General features: G+C 48.1%; 1 protein-coding gene across 1 annotated transcript in view; it reads right to left on the bottom strand.

The window, feature by feature from the left end:
• The window catches only part of LOC138259962 (uncharacterized), a 71,229-nt gene that overhangs the window by 40,613 nt on the left and 9,324 nt on the right, over positions 1 to 21,292 (bottom strand). Inside the window, exon 4 of the mRNA XM_069207974.1 lies at positions 18,372 to 18,438. Within this exon, the coding sequence (XP_069064075.1) occupies positions 18,372 to 18,438 (67 nt within the window). The remainder of the gene's footprint in view (positions 1 to 18,371; positions 18,439 to 21,292) is intronic.

A 21,292-nucleotide genomic window follows, 5' to 3' on the forward strand; every position in this document is an offset into this window, starting at 1 on the left:
CTAGGCAATCTACCAGAGGCCATTCCCCAAGACAGAGGGCTCCAACTAACAGAAAATGTCCTGGCATCCTTTAAACTAACATCATCTCACCAGGTGTGCTTAACAAAACAGAAGGCTGGTGCTCTTCCACCCACTTTTAAGAGAGGTTCAACCATTGACTACGTGCTTTTGTCAGAAAGGTTGACCCTGAGGCTTACCCACTTTTAAGTAACCGAAAGGGAAGAGAGCAACCATAATCCATTAAAATGCATCATAGACCTTCAAGTCCAACCACCAGAAAAGATCACTATGGGAGGGGCATCAACAGGTACAGAGAAGGTGCATCTAGTAAGAAGAATTAAATGGAGACCTGAATACTCAACTCGTATAGATTCCTGGTTAAAAACCCAGCTCCTGGAACCTCACCTGAATGTTAATGGCGGGAGAAGTCAGTGGATGATCTAATATTTTTGCCTCAAGGGAAACTTCCTAGCGTTCACCCAACTCGACCTGCCTCGTTGAGAAGCGTGGCACCAAAATTAGAAAAAGCAGTTCTCAGGGCAAGACGGGAGCTTCAAAGAGCTCAGCGTATCCACAAACAAAAGCCCACAAATGGCACTGCGGCTCAGGTAGTAAATAATAGAAGAAATCTTAAGAAACAAATATGGGTGATCAAGGTGGTAAAAGATCAAAAAGAATGGGAAACCCTATTTCATCTAGTAAAGGATGTAAACCATGCCCGATTCTGGGAGCATGTAAACAAATTAAAGAGTGGTAATGTCCCAAGGAAGAAAATGGCGTTTCAGAGGCTGCATAGGTCAGTCACGTCACAAACTTGTACATGGCCACCCAGTTGGATTTTGGAACGACCAGCAAAAGGTCTGAGACGATCCAGTATACATCTTCTCCCCACTGTGAAGTGCTCTCCACGGAGGCACAAGAAAGACCAGAGACCAAAGTAGATCAGTCAGTTGCTTCTGATGAAGCGAAATGTGCAGAATTGGATTACACCTCCGCCAGAAAGATAGAAAACGTCATAAAGCGTATAAGGAAGGATGATTCCCCAAGTCCCAAGGGTCTGCCAGCTTCCTTGTTCAAATGCTCCCCGTCGGACTAGACAAAGAGGCTGTCCTTGCTGTTTAATAGTGTATTTCATTTGGCTGCAGTCCCAGACTCCTGGAGAGGGTCCATAATCTGTCCAAATTACAAAAAGAAAGATCGCACAGTTGCTTCAAACTTTCGTTTAATAGCTCTCCTGGACATGGAGGTGAAAATGTATGCCCGTATATTGCTGGACCAACTGGAGACTTAGGTCCAGGAGTGTCAAATCCTGCCGTTCTTTCAATCCAGCTTCAGACCCGGGGCCTTGACAGTGGATAACATTGTGACGCTTTCATACTTGCTGCAGCAAGCTGCCAAAAATAATCACCTGCCATTATTCTGCTGATTGGTGGATTATAGTGTGGCTTTCAATAGGGTAGATTGTGATACCCTATGGAGGAAGCTGACAACATGGGGTATCCCCACACAACTCTTAAGCGCATGGCTTCACTGTATACACACACACATAGGTTTGAGTAACAACTAGTCCTGGCACAAGGAATTAGAAAAAAGAAATGTTAGACTTTTCATCCTTGGCGTGGTCTCCCTTAACTTTTTGCCTCTGCTCCCCAGGTTGTTGATGTGTGCTGGACTCTGATTTTACTGTTTTTGTTACTCTGGGCACTTTACCACTGCTAACCAGTGCTAAAGTGCAAGTGCTCCTGTTTAAAATGTGTATGTAATTGGTTCTCCATGATTGGCATATTTGTTTTGCTGTTAAGTCCCTAGTAAGGTGCACTAGAGGTGCCCAGGGCCTGTAACTCAAATGTTACTAGTGGGCTTGCAGCACTGATTGTGCTACCCACATAAGTAACCCTGTAATCATGTCTCAGACCTGCCACTGCAGTGTCTGTGTGTGTATTTTTACACTATAAATTCGACTCGGCAAGTGTACCCACTTGCCAGGCCTAAACCTTCCCTTTTCTTACATGTAAGGCACCCCTAAGGTAGGCCCTAGGTAGCCCCAAGGGCAGGGTGCAGTGTATGGATAAGGTAGGACATATAGTAATGTGGTTTATATGTCCTGACAGTGAAATACTGCCAACTTCGTTTTTCACTGTTGCAAGGTCTGTCTCTCTCATAGGATAACATGGGGGCTACCTTTAAATATGATTAAAGTGTAGATTCCCCTAGAGAGTAGATGGACATGTGGAGTTTGGGGTCCCTGAACTCACAATTTAAAAATACATCTTTTAGTAAAGTTTATTTTAAGATTGTGCGTTTGAAAATGCCACTTTTAGAAAGTGAGCATTTTCTTGCTTAAACCATTCTGTGAATCTGCTGTGTTTGTGGATTCCCTGTCTGGGTCAGTTGACAGTTGGGTTGTTTTTCACCTCACACTAGACAGTGACACAAAGGGAGCTGGGGTGTAACCTGCCTTTCCTGATTAGCCATCTCTGCTAGGAGGGAGGGGTGGAGTGGTCACTCTCATCTGAAAGGACTGTGCCTGCCTCTGGCAATGCAGACTCCAACCCCCTGGTGTGTGTCTGAGGCCTTGCCTAGGCAAGGCAGGATTTCACAAGTAGGTGTGAGTCCCCTTTGAAGAAAGGTGACTTCAAAGACTAAAATGGGTATAAGAAGGGCCACCAAAAATACACAGACTTTAGAAACACTTCTGGAACCAAGAGGAACCTCTGCCTGGAGAAGAGCTGATAGCTGAGGAAGAAGTGCTGCACTGCCTGTGACTGTGCTTTGTGGAGCTTTCCTGCAGTGCTGCTTCTGCCAGAGTAAGAGGGCAAAGACTGGACTTTTGGTACCTTCCATCTTGTGAAGAAATCTCCAAGGGCTTGACGTAGAACTTGCCTCCTGTTGTTTGAAGTCTCAGGGACAGCAAAGACTTCTCTCTGCCAGCACCTGGAGTCTCTGGAGAGACTCCTGCTCTGACAAGTGGTGCCCTATCCAGTCCCTGGGCCCTTGAAAGGAAAGCTGGTGGAAATCCAAGAAAATCGACTTCGGACGACTCTGGACAGACGCCGCTGCTGAATCCGGTAACGCCGCCTGCACCTGACGCCGTGACCTTCGCTGGAAGGCGACGCTCTTCGCAGACCCGACGCCGCTGCAGCCCCGCTGAAGTCCGCGACTCCGTGGAAGTCGCCGCACCACGTCATGACCGACGCTGCTCGAAGTGCACGGATTCAACGTTTCACACAGACGCCGCGATCCCTGACTTCGCGCATCGGCTTGTTTTCACTCTTCACCAAAGGTACTGTACTTGGGGGTCTACACGACTCCGTGTCCGGCGCCGCTAGTGTCGGCTTGTTGGGAACGACTCCGTCACGACGCCGTGTTAACATCTCATCGAAGCATTTTTGTTTCTAAGCGCTATTTTTTAGTTGTTATCTTTAAAAATTCATAACTTGACTTGTGTATGTCGGATTTTTGTCATTTTGGTCTTATTTTGTTTAGATAAATATTTCCTATGTTTCTAAACTGGTATTGTGTCATTTTGTAGTGTTTTCAATAATTTACTGTGTGTGTTGGTACAAATACTTTACAGCTAGCGCCCTGAAGTTAAGCCTACTGCTCTGCCAAGCTACCAAGGGGGTATGCAGGGGTTAGCTGAGGGTGATTCTCTTTTACCCTGACTAGAGTGAGGGTCCTTGCTTGAACAGGGGGTAACCTGACTGTCAACCAAAGACCCCATTTCTAACATTGGTGGCAGCGGTGGGATGTGGACTTGTATTTGTACTTGACATACAGTAATTAAGTGTACACTACTGTTTGAGTTCAGACCACTACTTGACCACATACTACTAGTCTTGTGATTTTTGGGTTTTTTTTCTATTTGGACTGTTTTTGCTCTGCATTCAGTTTCTTTTTTCGCTGATCCTGTGATTGACTTTTCTGGAACTTCATTTTGGAACTTGTTTTCTGCATTTGGAACTTTGCACTCTTTTTAACCTTTCATCATGTCTCTACTTGGAGATGCATCAGTTGGAGCTGACTTTGACCTTGAGAAATTGGAGAGTTATACCAAAGCTCAGTTGAAGCAGTTCTGTAAAAGTTTTGACTGTCCCATTAAGAGCTCATCCAGGAAGGAGGAGCTGGAAAAGGCGCTGAGGGACTGGGTGACAGCCAAGAGCACTGAAGGGCACACAGAGGATGAGGGAGATGAGGAGGATGAGGAAGAGTGTTCAGTACACAATGGTATTGTGGGTGGGCCTGTTATGTCCAGGGAGAAGGTCTCCAGGGCAGGTAGCAGTGTCTCATCCAAGGGTCTGACACCTGAGGAGTTACAGGACAGACAGGCAGAAAGGGAGTACCAATTGGAGCAGAGGAGGCTAGCCCTTGAGGAGAGGAAGTTAGCAATGGCTCATGAGCTTAGCTTGAGAGAGATGGATCATAGAAGCCAGTCCATTAGAGATGGTGGCAGCAATCCTACAGTGCAGCCTGAGAGAAGGGTACACATCCCAAAAGACCTTGTGAGGGATTATAAGAGGGAGGATGATATCTACTTGTGGTTCAAGGGGTATGAGTCAGCTCTCCACATGAACCTGGTCCCTGAAGCTCATTGGGGGGCAGCCCTGTGGAAGCATTTTGAGGCAGAGGGGAGGGCACACTGACAGCCTTAGGGGATGCTCAGGATATCACCTACCCTGTCATGAAGGAGGCCTTACTCACCAGGTATGGTCTCACCCCTGAGCAGTACAAGGAGAAGTTTAGATCCTACAAGAGAAAGGAATCCCAAACATGGTTGGAATGTGTTGATTCTTTTTGCAGGTCACTGGATGGTTGGGTGAAGGGTAGTAGGGTAAACATGTATGAGGGGATTTACAATTTAATTGCTTGGGAGCACTTGTAAAGTTTATGTTTTCCAGAGCTGCGCCAGCACCTCATTGACAGCAAGCTGACGGACCCCAGGAAGCTTGCACAGGAAGCAGACCGCTGGGAGAGCACCAGGTTCCAAAAGAGGTATGGGGAGACCACGCCAAGGGTGGGCAGGGTCCCTCTCAGAAGAAAGGGGGGGTAAGGGCAAACAGGGGGAGTTCTCTAAAGGGCCCCAAACTGATTCCCAGGGTAAGGATTCCCAACCCCCCAGTGAAAAGAAGCCATGGTTGTCCAAAGGGAAGCCAGTGGCAGGTGGTCCCCCACGTAAGTGCTATGCATGTGACCAGGTGGGTCATGTGAGGGGGGGCCCCAAATGCCCCAAAAGTACACCGGCACCCACTGGTGCTCCGTCCCAGGGTTTGGCCAGTGTAGCGCTTGGGGAGGAGTTGGTTTCAGGTGGGTGGACACCAGCAGAAATGACCCTTGTCTCACTAGGGGACAGTGAGATGGTCCAGAGAAGCCTAGTGCCTGATAACACTAAGAAGTACAGGCAATGGGTGACCATCAATGGACAGAGGGTGGAGGCTCTGAGAGACACAGGAGCCAGTGTGACTACAGTGAGGAGTCACCTGGTGTCTGAAGAGCAGATTGATCCCCGGGTACTTCACCAAGTAGTTGCGGTAGACAACTCTGAGCGCCTCTGCAGAGTGGCACAGGTTCCCTTTGAATGCGGGGGGGGTCTCAGGTTCCTGGAAAGTAGCTGTGAGTCCAACCATGCCTGTTGATTGTTTGCTAGGCAACGACCTGGAGGATTCCCCTTGGAAAGAGGTGGAACACAGGTCTCACTTGGAGATGTTGGGTCTGCCTGAGTGGGTATGCGTATCCACCCGGTCTATGGCAGCCAATCAGGGTAGTCAAGAGCCCCTGGAGCCTGAAACAGTGGCCCAGGGGACCGCCAAGAAGAGGAAGGGCAGGGGGTGCGGGAAACCGGCCCCAGAAGTTCCCATGGTCCGGGAGGAGGCAGAGCCTGAGGGTGATGCCCCGGAGCCTACAGGGGAACAGGTGGCTGAACTGGGGGAGGTCCCTGAGCTGTCGCAGTGGCAGCAGGAAGGGGGGCCCACCAGGGAAGCATTCTGTGCAGCACAGAAGTCATGCCCTACTTTGGAGGGTTTGCGGCAGCAGGCGGCAGACCAGGCGGCTGGCAAGGAGCCAGGATCACACCTGATTTATTGGGAGGATGACCTCCTGTATAGCGAGCCTAAGGTTCCTGAGCCTGGGTCAACCCGTGTGCTGGTGGTACCCCAGTGCTTCAGGGCCTTCCTACTGGGGTTGGCTCATGATGTGCCGTTAGCTGGACATTTGGGGCAGGACAAGACCTTTGAGAGGCTTGTCACCCACTTTTACTGGCCCCTAATGCGCAGGCACTCAGATGCACATTGCAGGTCTTGTCAGACTTGTCAGGCAAGTGGGAAGAGTGGGAGGAAATGTAAAGCTCCCCTCCAGCCTTTGCCTGTTCTCAGTACTCCCTTTGAACGGGTAGGAATTGACATTGTGGGGCCTCTGGATCCCAAGACAGCCCTGGGCAACAGGTTCATCCTGGTCTTGGTGGACCATGCCACACAGTACCCAGAAGCCATTCCTCTAAGGACGGTCACTGGCCCCGTGGTGGGACGTGCCTTGTTGGGAGTTTTTACCCACATGGGGTTCCCCAAGGAAGTGGTATCTGATAGAGGTACAAACTTTATATCTACTTATATGAAGTCTCTGTGGAAGGTGTGTGGGGTAACCTACAAGTTCACCACCCCTTACCACCCCCAAAGTAATGGTCTGGTTGAGAGATTCAACCGCACCTTGAAAGGCATGAGTCAGGGCCTGTCAGAGCCCTTGAGGCGTAAGTGGGACATCCTCTTGCCATGCCTTCTGTTCGCTTACAGGGAGGTGCCTCAAAAGGGACTTGGCTTTAGCCCCTTTGAGCTCATCTATGGCCACCCTGTGAGGGGACCGCTCAGTCTGGTGAAGGAGGCTTTGGAGAAAGCTCCTAGTAAACCACCCCAGGATGTATTTAGCTACATGCTGACACTAAGAAACCAGACTGCCCACTTCAGGAGTCTCGCTCAGGATAACCTGGAAGCAAGCCAGGAGGATATGAAACGGTGGTACGACCAGAAAGCCACTCTGGTTGAGTTTCAGCCTGGACAAAAAGTGTGGGTCATGGCACTAGTGAAGCCTAGGGCTCTCCAAGATAAGTGGACTGGGCCTTTTGAGGTGGTGGAAAGAAAGAGCGAGGTCACCTATCTGGTAGACTTGCAATCCCCCAGGAACCCTTTGAGGGTCCTACATGTCAACCGCCTCAAACCACACTTTGAGCGAACTGAGCTATCGATGCTCCTAGCGACAGATGATGGGGTGGAGGAAGAGAGTGAGCCTCTTCCTGACCTCCTGTCTGCAGGAGAGAAAGATGGGTCAGTGGAGGGAGTGATCCTCTCCCCCTCCCTGACTGAGGAACAGCAGAGTGACTGTCGCCACGTGTTGGGACAGTTCGCCTCGCTGTTTTCCCTGATCCCAGGAGTCACACACCTGTGCACACATGATGTGGACACTGGGGACAGTACACCTGTTAAACATAAGGTTTACAGGGTGACTGACAGGGTCAGGGCTTGCATTAAGGAGGAAGTCTCCAAAATGTTAACCCTAGGGGTCATTGAGCACTCCAGCAGTCCTTGGGCCAGCCCAGTGGTATTGGTCCCAAAGGCTGCTCCTGGTGCCACTCCAGAGCTTAGGTTCTGTGTGGACTACTGGGGTCTCAATGCGGTCAGCAAGACTGACGCACACCCCATCCCCCGAGCTGATGAGCTCACTGATCGGTTAGGAGCTGCCAAGTACCTCAGTACGTTTGATTTGACATCTGGGTACTGGCAGATTGCCTTAACTGAGGGGGCAAAGGAGAGGTCTGCATTTTCTACCCCAGATGGGCACTTCCACTTCAACGTGATGCCCTTTGGGATGAAGAATGCCCCTGCCACCTTTCAGAGGTTGGTCAACCAGGTGTTGGCCGGACTGGATGAGTTCAGTGCCGCCTACCTGGATGACATTGCTGTGTTTAGTTCCACATGGGAGGAACATCTGCAACACCTCTGGAGAGTGTTAGAGGCCCTGCAGAAGGCAGGCCTCACTATTAAGGCAAGCAAGTGCCAAATAGGGCAGGGTTCTGTGGTGTACTTAGGACACCAGGTGGGGAGTGGCCAGGTGGCACCCCTACAGCCTAAGATTGACACGATTCTGGCTTGGGAGCCTCCCAAGACCCAGACGGAAGTGAGAGCCTTTTTAGGTCTCATAGGATATTACCGGAGGTTTGTTATGGGATATGGTACCATTGTTACCCCCTTAACCGAATTGACTTCTAAGAAGCAACCCAAGAAAGTGATCTGGACAGAGGCTTGCCAGAACGCTTTTGATGCCCTGAAGGCTTCCATGTGCACAGCACCTGTGCTGCAGGGACCTGACTACTCCAAGGAGTTTGTTGTGCAAACAGACGCCTCAGAGCATGGTATTGGAGCAGTACTCTCATAGCTTAATGAAGATGGCCTAGATCAACCCGTAGCCTTCATTAGCAGGAGGTTACTACCCAGGGAACGTAGGTGGAGTGCCGTAGAACGTGAAGCGCTTGCTGTGGTCTGGGCACTGAAGAAGCTAAGACCCTACTTGTTTGGGACTCACTTCCGAGATCAGACCGACCACAGGCCCCTCAGATGGTTAATGCAGATGAGGGGTGAGAATCCAAAACTGTTGAGGTGGTCCATTTCCCTACAGGGGATGGACTTTACGGTGGAACATCGTCCTGGTACAGAGCACGCCAATGCCGATGGTCTGTCCAGGTTCTTCCGCCTTAGTGATGAGAACTCCCATGAGGTTGGGTAGTTGCTCCCCACTTTTAGCTGGGGGGGACACGTGTTAGACTTTTCATCCTTGGCGTGGTCTCCCTTAACTTTTTGCCTCTGTTCCCCAGGTTGTTGATGTGTGCTGGACTCTGATTTTACTGTTTTTGTTACTCTGGGCACTTTACCACTGCTAACCAGTGCTAAAGTGCAAGTGCTCCTGTTTAAAATGTGTATGTAATTGGTTCTCCATGATTGGCATATTTGTTTTACTGTTAAGTCCCTAGTAAAGTGCACTAGAGGTGCTCAGGGCCTGTAAATCAAATGTTACTAGTGGGCTTGCAGCACTGATTGTGCCACCCACATAAGTGGCCCTGTAATCATGTCTCAGACCTGCCACTGCAGTGTCTGTGTGTGTATTTGTACACTATAAATTTGACTTGGCAAGTGCACCCACTTGCCAGGCCTAAACCTTCTCTTTTCTTACATGTAAGGCACCCCTAAGGTAGACCCTAGGTAGCCCCAAGGGCAGGGTGCAGTGTATGGATAAGGTAGGACATATACTAATGTGGTTTATATGTCCTGACAGTGAAATACTGCTTTGTTTTTCACTGTTGCAAGGTCTGTCTCTCTCATAGGATAACATGGGGGCTACCTTTAAATATGATTAAAGTGTAGATTCCCCTAGAAAGTGGATGGACATGTGGAGTTTGGGGTCCCTGAACTCACAATTTAAAAATACATCTTTTAGTAAAGTTTATTTTAAGATTGTGCGTTTGAAAATGCCACTTTTAGAAAGTGAGCATTTTCTTGCTTAAACCATTCTGTGACTCTGTCGTGTTTGTGGATTCCCTGTCTGGGTCAGTTGACAGTTGGGTTGTTTTTCACCTCACACTAGACAGTGACACAAGGGGAGCTGGGGTGTAACCTGCCTTTCCTGATTAGCCATCTCTGCTAGGAGGGAGGGGTGGAGTGGTCACTCTCATCTGAAAGGACTGTGCCTGCCTCTGGCAATGCAGACTCCAACCCCCTGGTGTGTGTCTGAGGCCTTGCCTGGGCAAGGCAGGATTTCACAAGTAAGTGTGAGTCCCCTTTGAAGAAAGGTGACTTCAAAGACTAAAATGTGTATAAGAAGGGCACCCAAATCTACAGACTTTAGAAACACTTCTGGAACCAAGAGGAACCTCTGCCTGGAGAAGAGCTGATAGCCGAGGAAGAAGTGCTGCCCTGCCTGTGACTGTGCTTTGCGGAGCTTTCCTGCAATGATGCTTCTGCCAGAGTAAGAGGGCAAAGACTGGACTTTGTGTACCTTCCATCTTGTTAAGAAATCTCCAAGGGCTTGACGTAGAACTTGCCTCCTGTTGTTTGAAGTCTCAGGGACAGCAAAGACTTCTCTCTGCCAGCACCTGGAGTCTCTGGGAAGACTCCTGCTCTGACAAGTGGTGCCCTATCAAGTCCCTGGGCCCTTGAAAGGAAAGCTGGTGGAAATCCAAGAAAATCGACTTCGGACGACTCTGGTCCGACGCCGCTGCTGAATCCGGTAACGCTGTCTGCACCAGACGCCGTGACCTTCGCTGGAAGGCGACGTTCTTCGCAGGCCCGACGCCGCTGCAGCCCCGCTGAAGTCCGCGACTCCATGGAAGTCGCCGCACCACGTCGTGACCGACGCCGCTCAAAGTGCACGGATTCAACGTTTCGCACAGACGCCGCGATCCCTGACTTCGCGCATCGGCTTGTTTTCACTCTTCACGAAAGGTACTGTACTTGGGGATCTACGCGACTCCGTGTCCGGCGCCGCTGGTGTCGGCTTGTTGGGAACGACTCCGTCACGACGCCGTGTTAACATCTCATCGAAGCATTTTTGTTTCTAAGCGCTATTTTTGAGTTTTTATCTTTAAAAATTCATAACTTGACTTGTGTATGTTGGATTTTTGTTGTTTTGGTCTTGTTTTGTTTAGTTAAATATTTCCTATTTTTCTAAACTGGTGTTGTGTCATTCTGTAGTGTTTTCAATAATTTACTGTGTGTGTTGGTACAAATACTTTACACCTAGCGCTCTGAAGTTAAGCCTACTGCTCTGCCAAGCTACCAAGGGGGTAAGCAGGGGTTAGCTGACGGTGATTCTCTTTTACCCTGACTAGAGTGAGGGTCCTTGCTTGAACAGGGGGTGACCTGACTGTCAACCAAAGACCCCATTTCTAACAAGAAACTAATAGAGGCCTAAAGCAGGGCTGCGTCCTGGCCCCACTACTGTTTAACTTGTATAGAGCAGACTTAGGGAAACATTTGGTCCCACCGAAGATCAGCTCCACAAAGTTTCAAATATTTCAATACGCCGACATCATCGTGATAATGGACTGCACAAAATACGGCTTACAACAGGCACTAAATGCGCTGAACACATTTAATATAGCCAATCAGCTTCAAGTGAACTGGGGAAAAAAAGGTCCTTAATTTCTGAAGGTATAAAAACAAAAGGATCATAACCTGGCAACTCGGAAGTCAGACCAGTGGCACGGCCAGGAAGTACAACTACCATGACGTGTGGTTCAGCGACAATAACCTGGCAGGAAAACAGAAAAGCGGAATTAGAAAAATATCTGCTGCAATTACATACGGGATCGCCCAACTGATTAACCAACTAAGAAGTGCATCAGCAGCCCCAATACTGAGGTAACAATGGCGACTGTACTTCCAGCTCTGCAATATGGCAACCTGGCATATCCTGGATCTCTAGAAGCCACTGTAGAACAAGCACACTGTAGGGAGTACCAAAATATTCTACAACAACCAAAATATGTCCGGCACTCCAGGTTAAGCTTGGAACTGGGCCTTGTGTTGCAGAAGTTCGATTCCAAAGCATCTACCTTGAAATACTACATCAGGCTCAGGAAGGCAAACACACATCATTAAAAAACTATTTGAGATTCATCTATGAAACTCCTGGTAATATGTGGTATACACATCTAAACAACACACTGAAGACTTTCGAAATGGGCGACTCCATCCAGCTGGCAGAAACCGTTTCATTTAAAACTTGGAAAACAACAATTAACAGAAGATCAAAGGCAGTGCTTAATTTGTAAATAAAAACGTGCCGGTGCCCAAAGCCCTCCTCTTAAACACGCGGCTGCTGCATTTAAATGTGGGAACACAGAATACTGAGGCGGCGTAATCCTGAAACCATCTTGGGCCTCTTCAATCCATATAAAGCCACTTGTTGCCCCTTCAGCTCACTCTTGCAGCTTTCTACTTTCTCCCTTTGTGACACTTTTTCGTTTTTCCCTTCTTCCGTCTTTCCCATATGAGTCTTTTGCTCGCATCAAATGCTCAAGACAGAAGAATAAGCCCCGGCCCTCAAAAATAAGTGTCGGTGCTCAGCACCGGAAACAACAAGCACAAATTAAGCACTGATCAAAGGAAATCTCAAGGGAGCAAGGCTTGTTGACTGTTAAATCGCTGTTGGACCTGGCACTTTTGACAGGCACATTACCAAACTTTTTGCCTCCTTCCTCCTTGTTTTTCTGACCTGTTGTTGTTGGCTTTTGAACTCTGAGCACTTTACCACTGCTAACCAGTGCTAAAATGCATATGCTCTCTGTGTAAATTGTACTGTTGAATAGCTTATCCATGATTGGCATATTTAATTTACTTATAAGTCTCTAGTAATGTGCACTGTATGTGCCCAGGGCCTGTAGATTAAATGCTACTAGTGGGCCTGCAGCACTGGTTGTCCCACCCACTTAAGTAGCCCCTAACCTTGTCTCAGGCCTGCCATTGCAAGGCCTGTGTGTGCAGTTTCACTGCCACTTCGACTTGGCATTTAAAAGTACTTGCCAAGCCTAAAACTCCCCCTTTTCTACATATAAGTCACCCCTAATGTGTGCCCTAGGTAACCCCTAGAGCGGGGTGCTGTGTGGGTAAAAGGCAGGACATGTACCTGTATAGTTTACATTTCCTGGTAGTGTAAAACTCCTAAATTCGTTTTTACACTACTGTGAGGCCTGCTCCCTTCATAGGCTAACATTGGGGCTGCCCTCATGCATTATTGACATGGTAGCTGCTGATCTGAAAGGAGTAGGAAGGTCATATTTAGTATGGCCAGAATGGTAATACAAAATCCTGCTGACTGGTGAAGTTGGATTTAATATTACTATTCTAGAAATGCCACTTTTAGAAAGTGAGCATTTCTTTGCACTTAAATCTTTCTATGCCTTACAATCCACGTCTGGCTGGGTTTAGTTGACAGCTCCTTGTGCATTCACTCAGACACACCCCAAACACAGGGTACTCAGCCTCACTTGCATACATCTGCATTTTGAATGGGTCTTCCTGGGCTGGGAGGGTGGAGGGCCTGCTCTCACACAAAGAACTGACACACCCCCTACTGGGACCCTGGCAGACAGGATTGAACTGAAAGGGGACCTGGTGCACTTCTTAGCCACTCTTTGAAGTCTCCCCCACTTCAAAGGCACATTTGGGTATAAAACAGGGCCTCTGCCCTACCACCTCAGACACTTGCTCGAGAAGAAACCTGAACCAGAACCTGCACCCTGACAAGAAGAACTGCCTGGCTGCCTAAAGGACTTACCAGACTGCTTTCTACAGAGGACTGCTGCCTTGCTGGTGCCCTGCTGGCTTGCTGAACTCTTGCCCTGCTGCAGAAGTGCTCTCCAGGGGCCTGGATAGAGCTTGCCTCTTGTTCCCCGAAGTCTCAAGACCAAAAAGACTTCTATCTTTCAACTGGACTCCTTGTGCGCCCAAAAATTCACCGCACAGCTTGCTCCGCTGTGAAAAATTCACTGCATGCTGAACCGGAAAGACGCCGCTCGACCCCGCAAGGAAAAGATCGACGCTATGCCTGCGGTGCGACCGGAACTTTGACGCATGGCCCGCCTGGACAACACCGCCCGACTTCCAGAGAGGAAATCGATGCAGCGCCTGCCGTGAGGGAGAAAAGTCCACGCACAGCCTACCGGAACGACGTGCAGCCGGACTACAAGCAAAGGATTCCACGCACAGACCCCAGGGTGTCTGAAAACCCCGCGACCCACAGAGGAGACCTGTCCGCGCGCCGGAAATCGATGCAACGTCTTCCCCGCGTGGAAAATAAGGACGCAAGTCCGTGTGTGAAGGGGCGAAACCGACGCACACACCAATTTCCATGCATCTCCTCCTCTGCAGCCCTTTGCGGAGATTTTTCACTCCAAACCAGGTACTTTGTGCTTGAAAGAGACTTTGTTTGCTTTTTAAAGACTTAAGACACTTTATATCACTTTCCAGTGATATCTTTACAATTTCATATTGCATCTTTTATCGTTTTGACCTGCACATACCCAGATAAATATTACATATTTTTCGAAACACTGTGTGGTGTATTTTTGTGGTGCTATATTGTGTTATTGTATGATTTATTGCACAAATACTTTACACATTGCCTTCTAAGTTAAGCCTGACTGCTCAGTGCCAAGCTACCAGAGGGTGGGCACAGGATAATTTGGATTGTGTGTGACTTACTCTGACTAGAGTGAGGGTCCTTGCTTGGACAGGGGGTAACCTGACTGCCAACCAAAGACCCCGTTTCTAACATTGGTGATCAGCGGTGAGGATAGGACTTGAATTTGTGCAGTGACATAAAGTAGCTAAGTATTTCACTACCTACCCACAGTTGAAGGTCAACTTGATTTTTCATATTTTTGCTTTTGGTTCTCTGATGTCCTCCTGGATACATTGTTGATATTTTGGACTTTGGTTTTTGGTTTTGCCTGTGATACCTGGCCAGATTGGGAATGGATTCCAGCTTCCCAGAAGGCTACGATGCCTCAAACTGTGTACCTGTTGAATCCCTCACCAAGGCTGAGCTGAGGGTGCTTTGCAGAGAAAGGGGACTTCCTATGTCAAGGAGATCCACTAAGATGGAACTGCTGGATATCTTTGTATTCTGGGGGAAGCACAATGGGCAGAGGAACAGGCAGCAAAGAACCAAAGGAATCATAGCCCTGAGAATGATTATGAGGAGGAGGACTACTCAGATGAGGAAAGAGAACCAGTGAGAGATGAATGGATCCTAGCTCAAGAGCGGTGGATGGAAGAGCTAGATGAGCAGGTTGAGAGGGCTGAGGCAGCAAGAGCCTTAGCCCAGGAAAAAGAAAGGATTGCAGATCAGGAGCTGAGCTGGGTATAGCTGAAACTGGAAGCCAGGAGGGCTGAGTCCAGTTCAAATGGTGGCAGCAAAAATCTTGCATCCAGTGCTGCTGAAGAAGTGCACAGGACCAGAGATGTGGTGCCCGACTTGAAGAAGGGAGTTGACACACACCAGGTGGTTCAGGAGTATGAGGTAGTTCCCGTTATGCACAGTGTCCCTGAGGAGGATTGGGGAACTGGCACAGGGAGTCATATTCCTACTGGGGGGAGGGACACTTTACTGGCTCTAGAAGAGAGTGACAGGGAAAAGGGTTCCCCCCTGGTGGACGTCCTGGGTATAGAGTGTGGAGACATCCCAGAAGAGTGTGGGGTGAGTGACAGGGACAGTCAGATACTGTCTCACCAGTCTCAGGAGGGTGATATAGAGTGCTTTTTCAAGGCTGAGACACTGGATGGTGGGGTGAAGGGTAATTTGGTCAATACATGGGAGGGGCTGAGTGATGTAATTGCTGGAGAGGATATGTCTGGTCCTTATTTTCCAGAGCAATGCCAACACCAGGTGGAGTGTGAGTTCTCTGACCCCAGGGAGCTTACAATGGAGGCAGACTTCTGGGGGAGTACCTGAGAGTCTGAAGAGGCATTTGGGGGTGCTTCTGAAGGGAGTGGTCTAGGTGTTTCCCAACCAAGTGAGGTGGGAGAGGATTGTAGTGTCCCAGGTAGGTCCCAGAGTAGTGGGATGGGTGACGGACCCCATGTCCAGTCTCAGAAGAGAGGGAATGGGGATGGGCTGAGGCCCAGGATGCCCGAGATCCGGTCCCAGGTCCTGGAGGGTTCCATGAGGGAACACCAGGAGGGAAGCCTAGCCTGTACCATAGGGCAACCTGTTGAGGGAGACCCTGCAGTGTCAGAAGAACTTGGGGGTTGACTGTAGCCAGCATCCCACCAGTTCTGGTGTCTGGCAGTACCACTCCTAGTGAGGGGGGGCAGAAGTCCAGACAGAGGGCTGGGAGGGGGCTGCGGACCCCAGTGGAGGTCCTGGAGAGTCAAGGGTCAGCTCTGAGAGCAGAGCCCCCCAGGAATGACCCGGGTGAAACCATTTCTGGTTTGGGGGAGATCCAGACTCTGCCAGATGGGCAAAGGTCAGGAGATCTGCGCCAGCCAGACTCTTGTGTGGCCCTTGGGGACGGTGTGTCCCTTGTGGTGGGTGAGTGTGCCCCCCAGGAAGTCCTGGCGTGCCAGGCAATGGTTCAACTTCAGGGTGGTGACTCTGGGTTGAGGGACCAGGTTCAGAGGGTAAACTCTGAACTGGTGGGGGGTAGGTGTGCCCCCCAGAAAGTCCTGGTTTGCCAGGCAGTGATCCAGACTGAGGGTACAGAACCTGGATTGGAAGGCAAAGATCGACGCAACGCCTGCGGTGCGACCGGAACTTCAACGCACGGCCCGCCTGGACAACGCCGCCCGACATCCGGAGAGGAAATCGACGCAGCGCCTGCCATGAGGAAGAAAATTCCACGCACAGCCTACCGGAACAACGCGCAGCCAGACTACAAGCCTAGGATTCACACAGAGACCCCGGGGTGTCTGAAAACCCCACGACCCACAGAGGAGACCTGTCCGCGTGCCGGAAATCGACGCAAAGTCTTCCCTGCGTGGAAAATAACGACGCAAGTCTGTGTGTGAAGGGGCAAAACCAACGCACACACCATTTTCCATGCATCTCCTCCTCTGCGGCCCTTTGCGGAGATTTTTCACTCCAACCCAGGTACTTTGTGCTTGAAAGAGACTTTGTTTGCTTTTTAAAGACTTAAGACACTTTATATCACTTTCCAGTGATATCTTTACAATTTCTTATTGCATCTTTATCGTTTTGACCTGCAAATACCCAGATAAATCTTACATATTTTTCTAAACACTGTGTGGTGTATTTTTGTGGTGCTATATTGTGTTATTGTATGATTTATTGCACAAATACTTTACATATTGCCTTTTAAGTTAAGCCTGATTGCTCAGTGCCAAGCTACCAGAGGGTTGGCACAGGATAATTTGGATTGTGTGTGACTTACCCTGACTAGAGTGAGGGTCCTTGCTTGGACAGGCGGGTAACCTGACTGCCAACCAAAGATCCCATTTCTAACAATCGCCATCAGTAGTGCCAGTTCTAAATGACTCCTACCTGGTTGGGGACCCACAGTCATATCTTCTAGAGACAATAGAGGTGGAAATTCAACACCAGATCTTTTATATGCGCACATTAGCCTTGCCAATCAAGGACTTTAATCCTTCTTGGCCCGCACATAAGAACAAAAGAGCCTACAGGCTCTGTATGAAAGTTGGTTATACCTTTTTTGCTGCTGCCCCTCTTTGGCCTCTAAGAGGAGACAGTTAATTAAACCAGTAGCTGTGGCCTTGGGGGCGCGCACTTGCTTGGAGGCATCTAACATCTGCTTCTCACACTCGGCGGTCTGGGCCTTGGCTAGATGTGCAAAATACATAACAGCATTCTCCTATCTAGTGGGGATGGCCAGAATGGAGCGCGTAGGGTTGATAGAAGGCTAAGTACTTTCTGAGAAAACTGAGTCACAGATAAATTTGCATTTGAATGTTAGTTGCACAAGCACTTTTAGTCCCTTCTGTATAGAGGGGCGACAGTAGATAACTCAGTATATGGAGCGGATCAACTCTCCAAGTTGAACAGTGTAGGCAATTGCACAAGGGGCTAAGTATGTGTTTATGCATAAAGCGTGATAGTGCCTTTCTAGGCAAACACACCAGACTGTCAACAGCAACTAGGCCCGATGGTAAAAAACGAGGTTCCACTGATATAATGGTATTTTAATGTATCCCTATTTTAATTTAAGATAATGTTCTTTTTTTCTTTCTTTATATTGTTTTTTATTGTAATTGTTTTAATTAAATGAACAATAAAGCTGACAATGACAATTACATAGATTTAATGAATTACATCCTCAGTGGGGTTATATTCGGATTGAGAATGTTATCACATCAAATGATTTATAAATACATTAATGCACTACTGTCACTTCTAATAATAAGTTTAAAATGTTACTGAGGACGCCTGTGCAATGAGATGAGATCAGAATTTTTTTCATCTTCTTGAGACGACGAATAATTCAGAAATATTATATGATTATTTATGAAGAGCAACATGAAGCATGATTGATCATATAAACTGTGAAACCTGATTTTTGTTTTTGCAGTACAAGTATTTTCCCCGTACCTATGATAGTCATGTGAGGTTTTGCTTTCGGGGTTACCTAAATGCAGTTTTTTTCAACATGGTGGGTCGTCATCAGCAAACTGTACTCGAAACAAGTGGATGGTTACAGGATTAACTTTGGAATGAATCGATCTACACTGGCATTCTAATGTAAGCAAGGATTTGCATATATATATGTATATATATATATATATATAGAGAGAGAGAGAGAGAGAGAGAGAGAGAGGGTGTGCACATAAATAAAATCTGTACATGACTCCACTCACAATTATTGTCAGCTTCTCCTCCAGGAAGTGGTTGGTGAGCTGCGTGCTCGAGTACTCCTCCTGCAGCCTGCGAGAAAGAGAAGATGACACCAGTGTCTGCGAGTTCCTATATACGCTGCAAATCTGGAAGATGGCTTATCTCTTGTGTACAACATCACAACTAGCCCACTATAATGTTAAAACACTACTGAGTTGGGTGGTGGACATTACAAGCTTACGGTTGATAAGACCATTTGATTAATTCTGGGTTGCACTAGTATTACTACAAAGCTGTATTATTAGCAGAGAAAGATGGCACAAGGCCGGCGAGGTTCAGCTTTTTTCCAGTCACCATTATTTGGGGTAGTTTTCTAGAAGCAACACAAAGATGGGCGATGAAAACATTAATTTTCAATTCTCGTTTCTCTGGATCACAACAATCAGGGAAGCACCCTTTACTCATAGTGTAAGTGAAACTGTAGTGACACTATTGCCTGGTCTTTTTAAGAGCCCAGCCAATCTAGGTTTCAAAATGTGGAATGAGGTTTCAAAGACCACTACTATTCGGCAATGGTATGACCCATCTACACATGTAAATTCGGTAAATAAATCCCCTCCAGGTACATTGCTTCCAGGGCATCAGTTTGAGTCTTTCATCGGAACTCGGGGCTTCCAATCCTTTCAGCAAATCCTTTCAACCAGCTTTTGAAGTAACCTGATCGGTACAATGTGGGGCTAATATTAAGACATTTTTCCAGGGCTACATTTTGCTCCCAGTCCTTCTGTTAACGTGACCATTGTCTTAAAGAGTTGAATAATCCAGGAGGCAATGTATATTAGATTATATGCATACATGAAAACTTAAAGCAAGTACAGAACGACTGCTTTCAAGGCAGAGCAGGGGTGACATTTTGCATGATATCATTACTTTTTGTTGTAAAAAAATAAAATAAAATAAAAACATGCAAAGGCTCAAGGTTTTCCTTAGGAGCCCACTGGTTTTCCTGTAAGTCTCTCTTTGCACCATCCTTCACTTCCTGTCTCTTTAGCTCACTTGTGCAGGTTCCTCTTCATACCTACTCGCTCCCTTTGTTTCCCCATCCTTATCTCACACCTTCTTTCTTCCTGTTCTGCCTTTCTCAACCTTGATGAAAAATAAACAACGGTTTCCAAAAATGAGTCCGGTGCCCACCACCTGAAGCCACAGGTACCAATGAAGCTCTGGACAGCTGCAGTCCTCCATAGGAGGACTTACCTTTGCAACCAAGGTGAGTTAAGCTTGGGAAGGCCCATCGCTAGGTTCTAAGCTAGAGACACAGTAAGATTGCCGCACAGTTCCCATCAAGCCCAACTCTCCCCGGGCACAAAATAAGACCTGAAACTTCAAGATGAGGTTGCAGTGCGATTTCACAGGGGGTTAGGTGGACCTTGGAGAGTTAGAGTTTCACGCAGAGCTGTAGGGCACCATAAGCTTTGGGGCTGTGCTGAGGAAGAATTGGTGCACCATGCCCATTTGTCAGGAACATACATTTCAGCACTGAACATTTGGGGCAATTGATGGAAAACTACAACATTATATTTTAGCCAAATTTGGACAATAGGTTTGACACTCAACAAGCATACAGCTAACTACTTCTATCCTCTGAGCTTGCTGAGGCCAATCGAAAGGTACGTATTTCAATCTAAGCCTCAATCTAAGCCTGAATGTTGTAAAAGCAAGGTGGCAACCTGCACTTGTTGAATATTGCAGAAAAAGGGGTTGTTTCCATAGTGAAAACAAGGAGGGGAGAACCATAGGGGAGAACCAGGGAAAGGCAAATAAGAAAATCAGTGTTGGGCCCAAGCTCGGGGCAAATACAGAAACTGCTGAATCAGTGGCGGCCTTAGGGGTGTGCGAACCGTGCATGTTGCACATGGCCCGCAACTTAGGAGGCCTCAACAGTGGCGTAGCGTGGGGGGTGCAGGGGGGGCCGGCCGCACCGGGCGCAACATCTTGGAAGAGACTCGAGTGCTAAAATCCACGGGTTAGGGGGCGCAAATTACTTGCCTTGCCCCGGGTGCTGACAACCCACGCTACGCCACTGGGCCTCAATAATGTCTCAGAAAGTTACCATCGACGTCAGACTGCCTGCCCCATAGCACCGGTGCTCTCGTCGGCCAGCTCTCTCAGCTGAAAAAGAGCTGGGCACAGTCAGCTATGAAGGCAACAAAAGAACAATGGGGCGAGGAGGCAGAAGGGCGTGTGCGCACCTCAGAAGCCCTGTACACTGGCACGTTCCACAGAAAGCAGGAGGCTTTTCATCGTTTCTGTAAACACTGGCTATGCCACTGCTAGCTCCGAGATCGCAGAACATTAGCAGGTAACGTAGGGGCACAGTGCCTCTGTGGATTACTATCGGATACGTGTAACGTCATTATCGTAATCTGCTGCACCACAAGAAGGGCGGCAGCCTCCCCTACATTGGCCTGTGTGCATTTTCAAATGCGCACAGCAGGAAAAAAAGCAGCCATGTGCACGGTACATTGTATATGGCGCCCTGCACTGGGCAGAGCGATTTATGAACGCATTTCTCAATTCATTCATATCCATTAAGTACATTTCTCCATTAATTGTTGCATGAGAAGTTTGAGCAATTTGTATTAACATGTGTCACGGATGACGCAGATCCTGCAAAGTAGCCTCTGGGGAACGATCCTTCTCAAAGTTAAAAATTATTAAGAATTACTTGTGCTCTTCAATGGCTAAGGCCCGGCTGACTGGCTTGGCACTGATATCAGTGGAACATGAAGTTGGACGAACTCTCGACTACAGGGAAGTAATAAAAGACTTTGCAGGACAGAAAGCAAAGAAAGTTCCTTTTTTTGTGAAAAAGTAGCATTATATATTATTCTATTACAGGTGCACTTGTATAGTTACATTTTACTTGTTGTACTTATTAACA

This window comes from Pleurodeles waltl, chromosome 9 (genome assembly GCF_031143425.1).
Source record: "Pleurodeles waltl isolate 20211129_DDA chromosome 9, aPleWal1.hap1.20221129, whole genome shotgun sequence".
Classification (NCBI taxonomy): Eukaryota; Metazoa; Chordata; class Amphibia; order Caudata; family Salamandridae; genus Pleurodeles; species Pleurodeles waltl.